At 36.5% G+C, this 19,255-nt stretch overlaps 2 protein-coding genes across 4 annotated transcripts in view; both read right to left on the reverse strand.

Annotated features, from left to right (window-relative positions):
- Nucleotides 1-14: 14 nt before the first annotated feature.
- On the reverse strand, nt 15-3,780 carry LOC112465641. The gene is made up of 8 exons (XM_025033281.1): nt 3,675-3,780; nt 2,330-2,505; nt 1,747-1,841; nt 1,463-1,642; nt 1,088-1,305; nt 708-928; nt 366-619; nt 15-282 (listed from the first exon to the last, which is right to left on the reverse strand). Exons 1-8 carry the CDS (start codon nt 3,778-3,780, stop codon nt 69-71), a joined length of 1,464 nt encoding a protein of 487 aa, XP_024889049.1. The 3' UTR covers nt 15-68.
- The window catches only part of LOC112465627 (tyrosine-protein kinase transmembrane receptor Ror), a 238,617-nt gene continuing 222,894 nt past the window's right edge, over nt 3,533-19,255 (reverse strand). The window contains exons 6-15 of one of the 3 annotated variants that reach the window (XM_025033257.1): nt 10,744-10,828; nt 9,131-9,395; nt 8,919-9,043; nt 8,250-8,791; nt 7,853-8,089; nt 7,641-7,774; nt 7,348-7,564; nt 6,921-7,262; nt 6,581-6,849; nt 3,533-6,492 (exon numbers count right to left, since the gene is read on the reverse strand). In XM_025033257.1, coding sequence (XP_024889025.1) covers nt 5,800-6,492; nt 6,581-6,849; nt 6,921-7,262; nt 7,348-7,564; nt 7,641-7,774; nt 7,853-8,089; nt 8,250-8,791; nt 8,919-9,043; nt 9,131-9,395; nt 10,744-10,828 — 2,909 coding nt within the window. In that variant the 3' untranslated portion in view covers nt 3,533-5,799. Of the gene's footprint in view, nt 6,493-6,580; nt 6,850-6,920; nt 7,263-7,347; nt 7,565-7,640; nt 7,775-7,852; nt 8,090-8,249; nt 8,792-8,918; nt 9,044-9,130; nt 9,396-9,863; nt 10,025-10,743; nt 10,829-19,255 lie in introns of those variants that run through there. The other 2 variants (XM_025033259.1, XM_025033258.1) reach the window with 2 other exon arrangements.

Consider the following 19,255-nt stretch of genomic DNA (forward strand, 5'->3'; position numbering starts at 1 on the left):
GATAAATCTTTGAAGCAAATAAAGTAAAATTACATAATTAAAATATTCATGATAGCATTAGTGTAAAGTTACGATAGCCTGTGTTGATAAGCATATACAATTTTTTCAATTATGAAAATAATAAAAGCTGTTATCATTCCACAGCACATCATTAAAATTACTAAAGAAACTTGATCTATCCCAATCGCTTCTACGTTGGCATTATTAAGACGCTGACTTTTCTCCGTTAACCAACGATCTACTAACTGATCCCACAATCCAACTTCCTTTAATCTGAGTATCCTGTACACATAAAAATTACTTGTTCACACAGCACGTTAGCATTATACCTATACGATGGTATTATAACGGGTAACGCTTTTTACCCGAGGTCGATGGTCCTTTTGTACTTAAAATTCCTCGCAATGCCGGAAGCTACCCACATTTTGAAGTAAGATTGTCCAATTGGAATTACCTCACATCCAATTTGACCTCTTGCTTTATACTCGTCTTCACCTTGGAGTGCGGTATACTTTTTTTTACCTTTTATACATGTCAATTTAAACATTTCCTCGATTGTTGATGCAACGACGACGCGTTTTGCCCTTCTTACCAGTGTATAAGGTTTGTTAGGGTTTACCTATAAGTTTTTTAATAGCCAATATCTGGATCACATATACTCGATGTAATTTAAAGATTAACAAATTATATAAATAAATATCTAATACCTTAAACGCGATATCTCCAATAGAACCTTTCAAAATAACAACGTCATATGAGGTATCGGTCAGCAGAGATTCTAGATTATTGAATGGCGGTATAACGTTAATCCTTTTTGTTATATAAAGGAATAACAAAGCTCCAAATGCCATCGACAATATAGAACAAAAGAGGCCCAGCGATACTTCAAATATTCTTGATCTTCCAATAAGAACATCGGGAATATAGCCTGTTACAGTTATTACTCAAGTTAATATTTTTTTGTTATTACATACCATTTAATAATAAAATATCATTTTATTTTGATAAAAATAATGCGATCATAATCATTTTTGTATTATTTCAAAATAAAGAGGATAAAACATATATTTATATTAATCATACAAACTTTGATTGCAGATCATTCCAAAGGTGTAAAAAATATGATCGCTAATGGTCGAGCGTCTGCAATTATTTCCGATCCGTGCGAGAATAATTTGTGACCAAAAACTACATATGCTCAGTAGTAGACACATAACCAATACAAAGCACCATATTTTCCAGGAGAACACTTTTGCCATCCATGTGCTGTCGTGTATTATCTCATGTTGAATATATAATCGGTGGCTGTAACATTTATTATAAGATTTTGTTATAACAACCTGAAGTTTATAAGAATAAATTTTATATACGTTGTTATATGTCTTTTTTTAAAAGTTGCAATTCTTTCGTCTCTATTTAGCATTTTAGAAGATGTCATCGTGTGAAGCACTTAAAAGCGTACCTGTTCATCCATAAAGGCATTGTAAAATCAACAGCTATACGTCGAACACTGTAAGTTTCGACTTTTGGAATCGCAATAGTTTCATTGCGCGAAATTATACTTAATAATCCTTGCTCAAAAATGGTATGGTTTTTCGATGATGCACCCAGGCCAGTTTCATTTGATTTTATTGGCTGTAATCTAAGAATATGAAGTATCCTTTGATTGTACATGTAATTTATCGTTAGCTTTGCCAACAATCTTCTAATATAATAAATTGCGGTTTGGATTACAGTTAATCTTACGTAAAATTCAATTTTGCAGAAAGAAGAGTCCACAATTCACCGCAAAGTCCTGTAACTTTCGTATCGTTATCGTAAAATTCGAGGAAATGCGGATCCTAAATTACATGAAGAAATTGTCATCCAAGTCTTCGCAGTTAGTTTATATTTCTTAGTTTGTAATTCGTTAATAAATTGTATAACGTTGAAAGAATAGTAAATAATTTAATATCATTTCCCAAAATATAGAATAAGAAAAATTATTCTTTCTTGCATTATCAATTATTATTTAAAAATACGATCGATATTTCTATCATCATTACACTTGGTCCATGTAATACTATTAATTATTTAATTATACTTTCTTGGAAATTTCTATAATTTTAATAAATTGAATAAATTGAAGCTACAGATAAATTTGTCATAAATATAATTACTCAATGAATAGTTTCAGATAACATTTTTCATAATTTGAAAATTTTTAATAGGAATTATCGTACTATTATTATTAATTATTGAATATTAGTTTTAATGAGAGAAGTGTGGAAATATTTATAAATGTAAATAGAATATCCATCAAAAACTCAGTTGAGCTTCTTGGAAGTACCTGGTAGGATGTTAGAGTCAAGTTGCGCAATTGGAAATTGTGGGTTTCCAGTGCTCGACTTTGTTTAAGACGTTCTTGTTGTAGCATAGCAAATATCGGCACGCTGGAAATTGGTACAAAAGTCTTCTGCGTTTTACTCCAAATCACGCCGTTCATTGTTTCGGACCACGATAAAGCTCGACGTAATCGGAAATAACGCTCGTCTCACAAAGACATTTGAAACGTGTTTTGCCGATTTGCATTATTTGCAACGACATATATTTTGATATATATTATTTTCTTACACAGTATAATTACGGAAATTGTGGTTATGTCCTATCCGTGATCGCATTGTCCACGGTGTAAATATGAGACAATTGCAGTTAAATTGTCTTCCTTATGCAGGAGACAATTTAACCCGAAATAACTTTCTTTATAGCTGAGAAAAGGAGAAAGAAAATGTATATATATGTATTAATATTGCATTAGTGCAGTATATATCCATCAATTATTCATCTTTTGATTAGAACTTCCTATTTAACGGAGAGAGTAGATATATATATTTTATAGGTTGCAGGATTATGTAAACAGTAGAAATGTCAATTTTAGTCACTATCATGATGTATAAGACAAACCATGTGCTTTTTCGATCAATTTGCTAGCATTGCGTGCCTTAATGGTGCGTTGATTTGTTATCGCATCGCTAATGCGAAGACTGAAGCTAATGGAAAGACTAAAGTGATCAAGGTCATCAATACACGTGATTTCACTATGAGTGAAACATCTAAATCAATAATTACACATCATGGACATTTTTATTATTTTTAACATCTGTTACAGATTGTAAATAAAAAGATTGTAAATAAGCTAGTATGTATTGTTAGTTAAATAAAACATCAGATGAGACAAATTGATCCATTCATCCATTATCGTAATATAAAATAAAGCCTTTCAGAATGGAAAGAATTCAAATTAATTATTATAACTTTGTAAGTATATATGCAATCTATAGACAATTAATTGATCATACTGTCATAAAATAGAGGATAAATCTGATAAATTAAAAATAAATGTAGAGAAGTTTATTTCTTAAAGATCCATTAATCGATTTAATGAGTTAATTAGAATTATTTATCACATGTAAATTGCTAAATGCGTAAAGTAATGATGATTTTTTTGCAATCAGATGTTTGTTGCGGTTATATTCAATATATTTTTTTATATGAAGAAAGAAATGACCAATCTGTAATATACGAAAAACATGAATTGTATATTATATTTGACTGAATATATAAAGTTTTAAATGTGTATAATTCTTCGCTGAAGTTTACATAAATTAACTTAAGTCTAAGTTTCCGTGACAAACCTTCGAGACGGTCGGGATTACAGTCGATATAAATTCGATTCGGAGGTTCGTCAGTTCTACAAGTCTTATTTAACTCAATAGCACTTATCGCGCACTCTCCGATCATTGTCCAGTTAATGGACGTGGGAGTAAAAATCACCGGACGATGTCGTTAAGTCCAGTCTTTCTTTTTTTTCTCCAACGAACGGAACATGTTCTTTATGTTTCTTTTTTATTAATACAAAATTATAAAAAGTATAATACAGTCTCCCCCTTTGAATACTTTAATTCTACGTTTTCACTTCCTATCGCTCTGCGCTAGTATTCGCTATCTCGCTCTTTAAAGTGGGCATTAATTTCGCAAAGTTCATCATAGGGTGTTACTCGATTCAGTGTCAAATCGAGCGACAATGTTTTAGCGCCTGTTAGAATGTATATTATATGCCCCATACACAAATAACATATAATTTATACACAAACGCCGATAAAATTTTCCATTTAACATCGCTGAGTGTTCGTGGGGTATCAAATCTCAGTCGTTTGCGTCTTTGAGGTCAAAGAATACTACGAATAAATAAAAGATTAGTAATTATTTGCGTAAATTATCTCTCATTAGCGGTGATACAATTACGTTGACATTAATTATCTATAAATATTGACAATGCGCGTTTGACAACGAAGCCACAAACATATAGTAAATAAATTGATTCTTATATATTTCTCATTGCATATTGGTTTCTTTACGCTTACAGATATAGAATATATTCCAATCAATTCATGTAGCACAATTGCAGCAATAAAATTACATTTTCGGCTAAAAGAGTGACCTCAAAGATTTACAGATAAAAGATATATATATGCGATTATTATAAAAATGTACAAGTTGAATGTTTTTTTATTAACAATCAATATTCGCTATCCGGGTTTTGGCATACGATATGATTATAAAAATTGCTTTTTAGAAAACATCTCAATATATATTCACAAAATACACACATGCACACACGCACTCATACACACCTCTGTCGCTCTTTCTTTCTTTTTTCTCACTTTCGCTTATTACAATATATATCCGATTGCCCGCATATACGAATCTTTTTGAACAGTTCTGTAAAGATTATTTGAAAACATGATTTATAAGGGGTATGCCTTATATAGAGCATAACAATATATTCCATACATTATACTCTTTGGACAGAGCATGCACATGATTAAACACTCGTTTTAATGCAGATATCAACATTCGTTGATATTGTGTTCTATAAGAGAGAATTTATTTTTCTTCCTTGTGAAATAGAATTGTTTCTCGCTCGTTTTATATATCTTACGAATAAACGTATAAATTGTACATATATTCGCTAATATAATGTTTCAATGATTATCTATCTTTTCGTAAAAATAAAGGAGCACGTCTTAAAAATTTCGTTCTATTGTGTTATATTATTATAGTCACGAATGGAATCGTTAGAGCACGACATTCGGTTCTATGTTCCACGTATGTATTAAACTAGATTGTATTAAATTAGGTGTAAAACATTACAGATATATATGTATATATACCATCCAAAATAAACGATAATATTATATATTATAAAATACGTGTATATTTATAACAATAAATAAATGCATATATATGGCAGTGATTAAGTATTATAGTTACTCTCTCTCTGTATCTATCTTATTTGTTCAATACCGTCCAAAATAATCATCCGATAGATCGTGAGGAAACATTATATACGTGATCCGAAATAAAAGGCAATATAAAATACGTGTATATTTGTAAAAATAAATAAATGTATGTATATGGCAATGATTAGTTATTAAAGCAGCTCTGTTTTTACTCTATTCGTTTAGTACTATAAAAAAAATATCCGAAGTATCATATAAACATACGTTTTCACGTCGACGTCGACAAATCATCTCGGCAAATATACGAGTCGAACGTACGCATTCGACAGTTTCTTCTTTTTCCTCTTTTCGATTAAAAAACTGGCACCAGTGCCTGTTTCGATGGCGGTCTACACGCTTGCCAAATCCTTGGTGTTGAGAATGTGACTGGTAAGGAGCTTTAATGTTCCCATTAGCGATCAAAAACTATGTTTCATTTGATCGAAGATGAATCATTCGTATTCGTGAATAAAGTCGTTCACTTTGATACCCTCGTTTCAGTCGTAACTTTACTGGGATCCGGTAACCTGACAACCAATTGCGCGCCGTTTTGCATCGGTCTCGGACCGTTGCTGGCCACGTTCGACTTGGGCCCACTCGCTTGAGGTACTACCGCAGGTAAAACTTTCTTCGCGCCACTCAACTTTGGCGAGCAACACTGTTTGTCATCGTAGATATCGTTCAGATTGACGTTCGTAGCGGGATTCTGATAATTAGGCGTTTTTATCGGCGTTCCATGTTCCGTGTTAAAACCGCAATTTGGTCTCTGCTCAACGCAATTAGAATTCGGAAAAGTATTTATCGGTGGTAGCATCTTTATCGCGTTATTGTGATCGTTGAGATTACACATGGTCTCCATGCCTGTTTTTTGATCGCTTTTATATATCGGCGCTGACAGTTGCGTCGAATTGGTCTTATTTGTGCTCTTGTGACTACTGCCGGAGTAACTGGTGATAGACTCGTTGCAGAAGTCGCTCAAGTAGGTTTGATTTATGTACCAATTATGCAGTCGATGGTGAATTTCCGGGAATTGCGGCCTACGATTCGCCACCTCGTGCCAGCACTCAATCATCAGACTGTAAATCATCGTCGGGCAGTCTTCGGGACACGGCAATAGTTGCCGCGAGCGAATCATGTCTATAACTTCCTGATTGTTGTATCCGTAATATGGCTAAACAGAGCAATAAGTGCATAAATGTAAAACAAAATTCAAAAATTCTTTATTATTGTTTTTAATTTAATGGTTATCTTGATTTTACCTGCAAACCGTAGCTGTAGATCTCCCAGAGTACAACTCCGAAACTCCATACGTCCGACTCTGTAGTAAATTTACCGTACAGAATCGACTCGGGTGGCATCCATCGAACAGGGAGTAAACTTTTAGATTGTACTCTGTAATAGTCGCTGCTGTATATATCTCGCGACAGACCAAAGTCTGAGATTTTTACTGTTAAATTATCGCCTACTAAGCAATTTCTCGCTGCCAAATCGCGATGGACGTAATGATGACTAGCCAAATATTCCATGCCTAAGAAGAACGATAATTATTGTATGTATCAAAATTATGTCAACTTAATCGTAAAATAAATTAATATCTACCGGAAGCAATTTGTAAAGCAATATGCAAAAATTCCGGTTGCTCTAGAATTTTTCCGCCACTGTTATTTAATGGAACATCCGATCTCGGGGAGTGACAGATTAGAAACTCATGCAGATCTCCCTGAGTCATGTACTCGAAGAGCATACACATTGGTTCCCCTTTCAATATCACACCGAGCAAACAAATGATATTCGGATGCCGTAGATCCGTCATCAATTCGACTTCTCTTTTAAAGTCGCTCTGAGTCTTGGGAGTTGCATTTTCCTTCAGTGTTTTCACCGCTACATAAATGGGTGGCTCACACTTATTTCCGGTTTGCAATTCTCCCTTGTAAACTTTTCCTAAAGATATAATCAATATTAGTTTAAAGTGAATCATTTATCGAATTTACACACAGAAAAAAATGAATAATTTGTTAATATTTACCAAAAGCACCTTCACCGAGTTCTTGCAAGAGCACGATATTATTTGTAGTAAATTGCGGTATCCTATTATTAGAAGTTCTACTACTGCCACTGCTTAAGGTGCCAGTGCCCGGTGTCGTATTACCAGGCCCTGCCAAGAGAGAACTCATTTCCATAGGTTGCGTCGTGCTCCTCCTTCCATCATATATGTTTTTATCACACTGGATACTAGTTAACATCTGTTGAAAATAAAGTATTGTTTTAGCTAATTGCAACTTATAATTTAGAAATATGTGTATATACTGATATATTTACTTTATTGGATGGTAAATGATTCATTTGCCTTCTGGATTTTCTACTTCTGTAGCAGCAGCAATAACAAATTAATATAATAACAAATCCTCCCGTTAGTACAAAACCAACGACCGCATAAATCCATAAATTCTCAACTGAAAGTAACAGATATATGTTTTTTCATTAAATATTTATATAAGTAAAATATGTATACTTAATTTAGAAATTCTTACCACATTTAGGTATATTGCAAAACTCTTTTTGCATTCTGTTATTGACATCGACGTAACACCATGGTTGAATTTCTTTGCCCCCAGGATTCCGGCAATAAGAATGACGTCCAGCTAATTCGGGATAATCAGAAATCGGAAGGTTGAAGTGATGAAACCACCGTAAACACGGCCTTCCACTGACGCTCGTTTTTACAATTCCTCGATAGGATTTCCCACTACCCCAGTAGCAATAATCATCTGCAAGAAACATGTTAAGATTGTTTTGATATGCAAGCGATAGAGGATTGAAAGTTAAAATCAATTTAATTCGTTGCATCGTCTTGAATGTATCTATTCTGTGATGTAGCAACCCAATATACACGTTAGATTTGAAATAAAAATGTAAAAAGATACATACTTTCTTGCACATTGTTTGCTACGGATAACCCAAGCGTTAAGCAATCACGAGCCTCAGTTGTCCCTTCCAGTGGTAAGTCAGAACATTCAACTAAAGGCACTTGATGCCCAATCAACGGATGCCTCTTCGCTATCGCATATTCCTTCCTGCACAACTCATTCTCCAGCATTTCGCATTCCTCGCGGCATATCCTTCGTAATTTACGATTAATCTCGTTTCTACTGGACGCTCGCGTGTCGCCGTAACTCTGATTAATTATCTTCTTGTTGCTCGACTTCCCATCTTCATTGGACATGAAGTCGAAAATTGGGCCCAAAGTAGGACTACGTTTGGGAACGCTATGCAGTCTCGAAAAATCATCCGTGTCGTCGCGGTCTCCGTCGTCCAAGAAATCGTCTTGCTTGGAATTCAGAAGGTTAAAGAGTTGCGTGCTCGCTTCCGCGTTCTTCGGTTTCTGAGTGTTTGATGGGTCGCGGCATATTGGAAAGGCGGAATAGCAAAGAGACGGCTTTGCGTACCCTTCGCAATTTGACGAGAGCTCGCTGTGATAAAACAGTTAAAAACATTTTAGCTTTTCTCACCTTATTTAACACCGCGATATTAAATATTGTATTATATATTGTACGCAAATTTCATTTCAATATATTCTGAAGCTTCGAAGCAACGTACTTGGAGAAATTGATAACTTGAAAGGCCTTCATTAATTTCTCCTCGAGCATTTTTTGTGTCATGGGATGTATAATATAAACCGATTGATTTCCTACAAATTGTGCACAGGTTTTTCCTATATAGACCTGTAAAAATTCAACTATTTTGTGTAACTCCTTTTTATACATCATGAATGTCTTAATTAAAATCTATTTTTATATTCAAGTACAAACCTCGCAGGTTCCTTTATGATTGTCCTTTCTGCCTGAAACTGAACTTATGCTCGACATCTCGTCGAAATTCACATTAGGAGGGAATTGTATATTGCCATTAGTAAGGCCGCTGTTTGTATTGAAATCCATAGTGCTGGATTGTGAGCTGGTTGGCTGTGGACTCGGCGAAAGTATATTGAACGGATTCGCGGACGCCAAGTGAGAGATGTGAGGCGTAGACATCCCATTTCCAACGGAGATGTCCAACGTGTCACCATGTCCCATGCTGTCACAACAAATAAAGACAACAGATTTTACGCATATTCTTATATTTATTGGTATATTTATTGGTGTGAAAACATACTGGCAAAGATAATATTTTTCACATAGGGTTTTTATGACTTGAATTTCGCGTGAATTTATCTTAATAAGAAGCCAAAGCAAAATTACGCTAACAAATAGAAAAACAATTATCGCTCGTGATATTTTTATGTGATGATTCGGACTGGAATGGACGCGTTTTCATTTCAAAACATAACCCCAGCGAAGTCACAGGAAAGTTGTATTTCTAGCTGTTGTTCGTCGCATTTCGAGGCGAATCGACGGAGGAAAGTCGGTCGTTATCAGTCGCTGACCGGCCACTATCAGTCGTATCGACTTCGTGCTTGAAAAGCCACGTTATCTCGAAATAAAAAAAAAATGCTCTCGCGTGGATCTACGTAACCTCGCGAGACGATTGGTCTCGCTGCGCTACCTCGGCTCCGTCGTGTTCCCGGCGTTAATTACGGCTCGTACAAAAATACACGTATTCTGCAACAATGCTAGGTACAAGAGTAGCTTCATAATTCGTAGATCAACTATCAAAACATTTGGCTTGGCGTGCAGGAGCTCGTGTCATTTGACACCACACCCGGTGTCAACCATTTGTAAACTAATTGCCGCGGGCAGTGCGGCACTGCGGGCAGCCGGGCACAGCAGCCAGCAGCCTGTCCGGCTTGTCGCGATGTCCACGATGTCGCGAACGTTAGTGAGCCCGAATTTCCGCAGATGGCGCTACGGATCACGTTTTTCACCCCTTCGCGTCGCTCAGTTCGCGCTCGCCGAGTGAAAATTCAAATTCATTTCGGTCGCGCGCGTCGCCATGAAACCATCCTAAAACTTTTCTCTCTTCCGGGCCGGGAGCGTCGAGAGAGTGACGGGATTAAGACAAAGTAAGTGAAATGGCAAATATTGGCTAAGAACCTTGACAGAATTAGCGGAATGATGAAACATCACGACAAGCAAGCTCCCCAAAATCTTGAAATTCCACGATTTTTACGGTCGACTTTTGCCCATGCCATTTTTCCCGTTCGACGGCCATTTTTATGCACGAAACTTCTGCGACTGCGGCATTTTTTTTTTTTTTTTTTTTTTTTAAAGAAAGAAAGATTTAGAAACTCAAGGGATGTTCGTAGCGTAGCAATATAAATTATCAGATGAAAAGTAATTAAAGCTGGCATTAGCAATAAAGAGAGGTATAAATTACTTCGCTTATTGTGATTCGCGAAAAGCGTTCGATATTATTCCGTTAATTAAATGCGAAGAAACAAGCGACTTGTACTGTGTTCTAGGTAAGAATCGAGTCTGGTACTCACCCATCGATGAAGCCCGTACCGGACATTCCCGTGGAAAATTTGTCGCCCGATGGCTGTCCCATAGAGTGTTCCGGATGCATGGGGGCTGCAAAGAAAAAGTGACGTCAGATATGGTACTTCGCAAAGGTAAGTGAGAGAGCTTAATTGATATGTATATCACACGCTATGTAGAGCTCATTGTCAGACAATTTTGTCTATCGTAAATTAGTGTTGATTTCTCAGCAAAGTTTCTTAAGAGAAACTTACATACAACGCGCTCATTGATACCTAAAGATATATAACATCGTAATCGACATGCGCAATACTTATGCTACATTACGGTTAATTTCCAATTGTTCGATATCGATTAACAATATATAATATATAAATTATTCGTACAATTTGTTAATATTTATGTTGTTCCGAATTATAAATCGCAGATTATCTCTTACACACGCTTCATATTCGTACTGACAGTAATATTTTGCTATTTAATACCAGAGGGAGAAAATGAGACTTTACTGTATTCTTTGCGAGTCGTTCGCGCGGAGCAAATATTCCGCGTCGCCCATTTGCCCATGAATACGAGATAGGAAACGTCGGCTAAAGATCCAAAGAGATCTTTCTGTCTTTCCGGCAGCGAGGCCCGACAGCTCGGAGCGCACTAACACGCGCGCGATTACGATCCGTCAAAAAGGAGACGCGACATCAAACGCCTCTGTTTGAAGAAAAGCAATTTCGCGAAGCAATCGTTTGGGCTTATTATAGGCGAAGCGATTTTCCGGAGGAATAACGGGATGGGGTTCTCGTGTTCGCCTCCTGTTACCGAGGATTTGCACAGTTTCTCGTCTTCTCTCTCTCTCTCTCTCTCTCTCTCTCTCTCTTTATATATATCTATCTTTTTCTGCTCCCTGTAACGCGGTACAAAGCAAATAATATCGAAAATCTGGATCTACCCCTCGAGAACTCGTATGCGAGGGTTCCGACCTCCTTCTCGTCGGACCTAAATCCGTGAACCGCTCTCGGCACGAGGAAGGACCCGTAGGGTTCTTAGGAAGTTGCATAAAGAGTCGCCAATTGCATTTCTACGTGTTCTTTAATTTCGCCAATAAAAGAAGCCGCAGCGCCTATTCCTTCTGGGGGTTGCTTTTATATTCTTTCCCAGCCTCCTTATGTCTCTCGGGTTTACGAGAAAGACTGCTGAGGATAAGACTGTCCGATGTAGAGCAGTATTTTTTTTATTATATTACCTCATCTTTTTTAAAGAAAGAAATTCAAGAAAAATTACGAATAAGATAATATACCAAGCATTTATGGCGCTCTACGCCTATGCGGTGTCTCTATGCAGTGTTATATAATTTGTATATAGGTAACAATATGGGTTTTAATGTAAAACATTTCTTTGTGTAACAGTAAATAATAGAACGGTATTTTCTACCGAACTTGTCGATGTTCATTATATTTTATTTCAAATTTTCAATTTGTGTTAAATATCTCAATTATATATTCGATGCGATATTATAATAAAATATTTAAACTATATTCAGAGCTTTGTTAAGAGTAAATTATAAAGCAGTATTTTCCATCAAAATTGGATGCTACGTTTCGTTATAACTTTCCAATTTGTGTTGAATATCTCAATGATCCGATACGATGTTGCAAAAAATTCAGAGCTTTGTGTAATAATAAATTATAAGATGGTAATTCTCCATCAAACTTGTATGGTCACATTTCGCTGCGACCCTTTCCAATTTGCGTTAAATAATTGATAACTGATAATTCAATATTATAGATATTATAAAATTTAGATCTCCTTGAAGTTGAAGCTGCGTATTATAAAGTACCTATACAATGTCGCCGAGACATTCTGTCCGATATTACGTGCTACGGCAACGGCAATAAAATTTTCCGCGCGATCGAGGATAACGACGATTAATCGTTCGCTCAAGTCATTCCTTTGCCGCGACGCGGGTGCGATTCCGGGCGATGATAAATACGCGGGTGCATGCGCAGCGTCACGATTATACGCGAGGGGCACACACAATGAGAGACGAGAGCGCGAGAGAGCCTCCGAGAAGCCGGTTACGCACAATGTTGCGACGCGATGCAACTACCGCGCGCGGGGCGGCCCACGTATTATGTATCTCGAACAGGAAGTGGAAAAGATAAGGCGGCTCGTGGTCATTAATAATCCCCGCCCACTCGCGAAACAGCTCGCATCCCTACGACCCTAACGGGCGCGCGGCGGTGACACCGTTTTACAGGGCAGCTATATCGGGTGTCCGCGAGAGCTTGCAGTAATGACGGCAAGGCAGGGTTTTCTTTTCAAGTTTCGAGACGATATTTCCATTGTTAAAAGCGAGACCCAAGTTAATTTAATCTGGTAAATCTATGAAAGATAAGCGATAGCATTTCATTTTACACTTTTAATGTTTTAATGTAAATAAATATGTTTCAATATGTTTGTCGACAAATATATATCATAAATGTATGTTTAATTGATTTAATTATATTTAATGTTGCAAATTTGTAAAACTGTAACAAGATGTAATATCTATAAGAGAATATACCGCTTTATAATTGTTATACGGAGTCTCTGGAACATCCAGTATATACGACGGATACATTACTTACCAAGACACGTGCGGCATTCACGTGTACGTGGGCGGATATCAGGAGTTTATTCCACGTGCTATTACATTTCCGATCTAATTAGGTGCCTCGGCGGACAATGGCCTGTTGCGTTTTATTGAGAGAGATAAATTTGTCGCAATTAGAATTCTCGCCGTGTAATAACTCCATGTGTGTAATGTCCGACGTGGCGCATTTAAAACTTGATCTTTGTAAGCGTGATTTATTACCAATAACAATATAGGCAATCATGAATTTAATTGGAAAACTTACAAAAGCAAAAGCAATGAAAAAAATATAATTGTTTTAATAGACATTTGATATATAAAACATAAAATTTATAATATATAATGTTGTATATGTTACATAATATGTAATTAGAATGTACATACTAATGATGTGTGTCGTTGTAAAATGGCATTATCTTAAAGTTATGCAATCGAATAACTTGCAAAAGAAGATAAATGCATCCAAGAACATTATTATCTCTGTACATTCTAATTAGCTCTTCAATTGGGATACTCATTACAGTTCGTAGTGCGTGCAAACCACATTTGTTAGAAATGCTTTATGGACTTTCGTAGGCTAAGAAGAGCCGCGCGCGCCCTTCGATAGTCATTCGCGGGACCGCACACGTACGCCTCGCATGCTCGTACGCCGTAGTCAATGAGAGAGGTCGTTGATCATTGGTCAGGCAAGATTAATGATGCCCGTGCACGTGCACCACTCTCGTGTGCGTAGAAATCGGGAACCGACAAGCGGATTTGAAGCGAATTTCAGCCGTTATACAGACTTCCTCTACGAATCGCTGAGTAAGACATCGATTCGCTGTTACAGGCTTATTAATTCTTGTTCTCGCGATTTATTATGAACTAAATCCATACTCAGTACAGCCTCTGATTCAACGAAATTTATCGAGATATCTTAAAAGAGATTTGTTTTTTATGATGCGTAGATTTCCTTTAAAATAAAGACTTCAAGTTATATATGTATAAAAATTCAAAGGGTTTTTAGGGGAATCAAGTTTTTAAAACTTCAAATATAAAAACTATTATTCTTACAATTAGATATAAAAAAACTATATTATATTTTAGTTAAATTTTATTTACTATTGTGATTACACGAAGATACTTTTTAAAAATTAGAAATTTGCAAGACATAATATGATACTTGTCAATATTTCTATTAAGAAAAGTTACTTCAAATTAATGATTAATTGTATCAATATTAAAACTTGACATGTCGCTGGCAAAATTTGTGAAGAATAATATTTTAAAGAAATAAAACTTTTTTTAATAAAGAGATACTACACAGAAAGCAATTATTGTTGACAATAATTGCAACGATAAAATTTTAAGCTAATTAAAGAATATTATCGATAAATAAAATCGATACACTTCAGATGAGTCATGATATGATTGCATGTGTTTTGCATGTCGCGGTTATGCAACGCTTATGCAAATGATAGCAAACCGTGCTCTCGGAGGCACTCTTAAAAAGACACACACAACGACGAGGGACGTATCATATACTCGAGGTGGAACGATGATGAAATAAGCCATTAAGTCATGAGGCTCGGCGTAACATTACGAGAAGCAACGTAATCTTGTCTAATGTCGTGCAATGAAACGTAATAGCAGCCGTAGTGTATCACCTTATTTCGCATGCGGCCAGATATTACGTTGCATCGGCGAGCCTTTGTGCGAGAACAAATCTCGTGCATTTCGAGTCTTTTTGAAACGTTTGTCCGTTTTTACGTTTCTCGTGTAGACTTTTTACGGCAATTTAAAATAACGTTCAACATTCAAACTGAGGAAATAGGTAGGTTCAAAGGAAAAAGTAAATTAGTTCGTCAAATTAAATTGTTTTACATAATAAGAATGAGATAATTACAGCATATGTGGGTCCAATAGAAAGAAGGGAAATATATTTCCCTTACTCGAAGAGAAAGAGAATAATACGTCAATCAAAATCATATATATGTTCTAATTCTAATGCTATATTTATCTCGATTTATATAAAAATTTTAGGGACAAGCTTTTCATATTTAAGGAATAAATCTTTATAGAAATGACTCTTAGCGTTAAAGAAGACAATACTGTGCAAATAATAATAATAATAAAAAAACAACTCTGTCCCTATTTATAGTATTTATATACACGTTCTCACTATAGATGCATACGCTTTTAATTTTGCACACGAAGCATCCTCGCGGGAGGCCGCGTTTACACAAGCAGCGTCGTTACTCAGGCTCTCTATCGTCCTTGTAAATTATCAGTGGAACGTTCGCGGCACGCCATCCTGTAGGGTCACGTATGCGGCCCTCGGAGCCTGCGGCCGCGGGCCGGGGGCGGTCGACGACGTCGGCCGTGCACGCGCACGACAGTAAGAAATAGAAAAAAAAGGTAGAGAGAGAAGGAGAGAGAGAGAGAGAGAGAACGTTTGTCTTTGATAATCAACGGATGTCCCATCCATCTTGGTCGAAGGGGTCAACACTTTTCCGGGTGCGACACCCGCGGCTGCCGACCGCGACCGGTGCATTATTCATGAGACCGCCGTCGTAAGTGTTGTCCGAAATTCAATTCGGTAGTCCGCGAAGGACGTTGTACGTGATTTGCCTCCTGCCGGACAAACGTACGACGAGATCCATTTCTTTCTTTATCTTTCATGTAGAAACATATATATATGACATATCTTATTGTTTATCAACTAAAGACCCGAGAATGAGAAGCAAATAAGATAATTTTGAGATATGCATAAGAACGTTGTTGTCACTTAAATGTTGGTTATTTGATAATAAGTCTCAAGTCTTTCATGGCATAAATAATTGCCTCGAATATTTCTTGTTTTTTATATATTGCGTGTATAGAATGTTACACAAAACGCGTGAGACTACTGCTTGTGCATCCATTATTTCGTCTTCGACAATTTAATTATAAATCTCCGATTTCAATCTAGTTTCGTTCGTTGTTCTCTTATTCTAGTTCTCATGGCATCTGAATTGTTTCTAATATTTACGTACTAATTGGTGAGCATTTACATATAATTCCATTATGTTGCGTTTTCTGGATTTGTATAAAACATTTTGATATGGATCTCAATTTCAAAGTTCTCTTATTCTCTCTTAACCCATTTTTCTTCCTCTGCCATCTTTCTACTTCTCTCGCGCATTGTCGGGCTTCTGCTCAGTCTCATCGACCAATAGAACCGCTAATCGTTACGAGCAAGTTCCCAGCGGAGCGCGGAAGCCGATCGACCCGGCAAAGTTATGATGCCGCTCTCTCGTCAGCTCCGAGGAATGATCGATAGACGCAACTTCGAGTTTCGACTGCACGCGCGGTGAGATAAGCGATTACTGATAATGAAAGTGATGTCGGTTAGGTTTTATGTTGTAAACATCGACAAGCATTAGCATCAACCGCGGATGATATATTACAATAATAATGTTAGAACTCGTTTACCGAGGCAACGAAATATTCCCATTAATATTTAATGATATAATTGAATTTTTCCATTTGTTCCTTCATTCTTTTTTTAATTGCGTTTATAGTTATTTCTTTTAGTACAATTATGATAATATTATTTTAAATATCCAAGTAAATTGATTAAAAGTGCAATTTATAAATATGAACAAGTAACAAAAATAAGCTTTATTATTAAATCTTTACTTGTATTAGCAACAGTGAAAAATACCTGAAATCTTAGAAGGCGTTCTCAAAATAAGCTTTCACAGTTGTCATGTTTTTTTTTTTTTTTTTTTTTTTTTTTAATGTCGACGCCAACGTAAGGGCGCATTGCGCGGAAATGTATTCCGCAGCATCCGTCCGAGACAATACCGTCTGATTCCGCTGCGATTTCACATAATTTCGCTAATGGACTCTAGTAACGGCGAGGTAACCCCGCGCGCAATGCTATTAACTGCGCTATTAAATAGCTTTTACCAGCGCGCGGGTATCGATAGTCCATTAATATTAATGCACCACCGGCGACTAATGAGCGGCGCCGATCGTCTAGCAGCCGTGCATACGATAGCGGCTCCGTGCTATAAGCTACTTTCCTCCATTAAGATTTAACGTGGACCTCGCTACGCCGCGCGTCCATAACTGCGAGAAAATTGTCCGTCCTCCTCATCTGCATACATTGCACGCGGACCGCGTTTCGCGCAGATACCGTTGGGAACATACGGCGTGGCTTTAACCGCGCTGCCCGGCTTTATTATAATTTTACCTGTGATTCCGCTAATGGGGATTAACCCCGGCGGAAACGTGAAGTAATATTAAGGGAAAACAACCCGCGAGTTTCACGATTTCGCAGACCGTAATCCGCTTTAACCCCTTTGCTCTTTCAAAGTGTACCCAATCGCAGTCTTTTTCGTCGGTAACGTACAAAGTTTCAGAGCCATTTGATATTATTCTTGAACATATTTTAAGTTATAGTTCGAATCATTTAACGTCATCTGCAATTTTTTGATGGAATAATAGAAAATAGGCAGATCGTATTATATTTATCTTGAAAATGTTAAAGATGCGATTGAGATAGAATAGTTGTTTCAGTAAATAAAAAGAGAAAAATTTCGGTGAATATTTAATATTGTCACTCTTTACGCATATCTTTAATATATTATAGTAGTATATTAATTACACCTTGCATTAAAATGGATAAAATGATTACAATAATAAATTAATAAATGTTACGTATAAAATAAAATTCTCACAAAATTTTTTTGAAAATTTCTAGAAGCAACTCGTGAAATTTTCAACTTCTTTTTAACAAATAAAGTCGATATCGGAAGACTTGATATGTCTGCGTATTATTTTGCGTGTTGTGCGTATCCTCTCTCGACCGTGGTACTTCGTATGAATGGGGTGGTTATCGTCTCGAGGAGGTGTTCCGATATTTTTCACCGATTCTCCAGCACGCGGACCCGGGGAGAAAATTGTTCCGCTCTGATATAACACCGACATCGCTGCGTCAGCACCGGCCGGCGCTCGCAATATAACCCGATAATATACGATTACGTTTAATCGTGCGCGCCGCGCCGCTCGAGCGGGAGTTAAGCTTCGCGAGGATGAAGGCGAGAAAATTGCCGGGTCCGAAATTACGCGAGGTGCTCACCGCTGAGACTCGAATTGCACGCGTTTGCGGTTAGCCACCTGGCTGATTACATTTTATTAATCAATCCCTGCTAGCTATTTATGTTGTATTTTCGCGTTTGACTTAAAATAAATATTTAATAAGCGGACCTCTTAAGATAAATATTTTTACGTGTACAGTTTTAATTTATGCACAAATATTAGTCTAAAAGTCTACGCTAATTGTAAGTAAATATTCTTTGGATTATTTAATTTAGGAACAATACGGTCTTTGTTAAATGCAAAAAGATTTATAACCATTATACAGCAAAATATAAGAATTTTGAATATTTTTTGTTTTGTTTTATAAAAAAATTTTCAAAGTATTTAAAGCTTAATAGTAAGTTGTTAATTTTTTATGATAATTTTTTTAGATACAAGAGAGAATTATGAAAAATGTCGATTTTTTATATGTCGATACAAAGTCTCCGCTTTAGCAAGTTAGTAGAATTTTATCGTTAATTTCGGTATACTAATTTCAACATTGTGGAAATTTTGCCATCAAGGCGACGTAATTTTTTAGATTTTTCAATCTCTTGGAATGTCGATAGCTGGTCGCAATCGTGGTTTGGCTAGACCGGAATTGACTGGGCGGCGATCGAGCGATTTTGCGGCCGCGTATATTTGCTTGATTCAAATTTGCGAACGGTTCTCCAGCAGCAGGTCCGACATATCGGAGCCGCGATGAGCCTTTATTTCCTTTCTGCCGAATTACTTATTTGCATTTTTCTCATCAATTTCCGCGACGCGATGATGAAATAAAAGCGTCG

This window comes from Temnothorax curvispinosus, unplaced genomic scaffold (assembly GCF_003070985.1).
Source record: "Temnothorax curvispinosus isolate PA1 unplaced genomic scaffold, ASM307098v1 QBEX01015410.1, whole genome shotgun sequence".
NCBI lineage: Eukaryota > Metazoa > Arthropoda > Insecta > Hymenoptera > Formicidae > Temnothorax > Temnothorax curvispinosus.

What these genes read in the sequence shown, in the direction of transcription:
- LOC112465641 (XM_025033281.1), bottom strand. Translation starts at nt 3,780, where the DNA reads ATGATCGGAGAGTGCGCGATAAGTGCTATTGAGTTAAATAAGACTTGT. An exon ending in TCTGCAAAATTGAATTTTAC is followed by an intron (nt 1,643 to 1,746) that starts GTAAGATTAACT and finishes TCATATTCTTAG; the next exon opens with ATTACAGCCAATAAAATCAA. An exon ending in TGGAATGATCTGCAATCAAA is followed by an intron (nt 929 to 1,087) that starts GTTTGTATGATT and finishes TAACTGTAACAG; the next exon opens with GCTATATTCCCGATGTTCTT.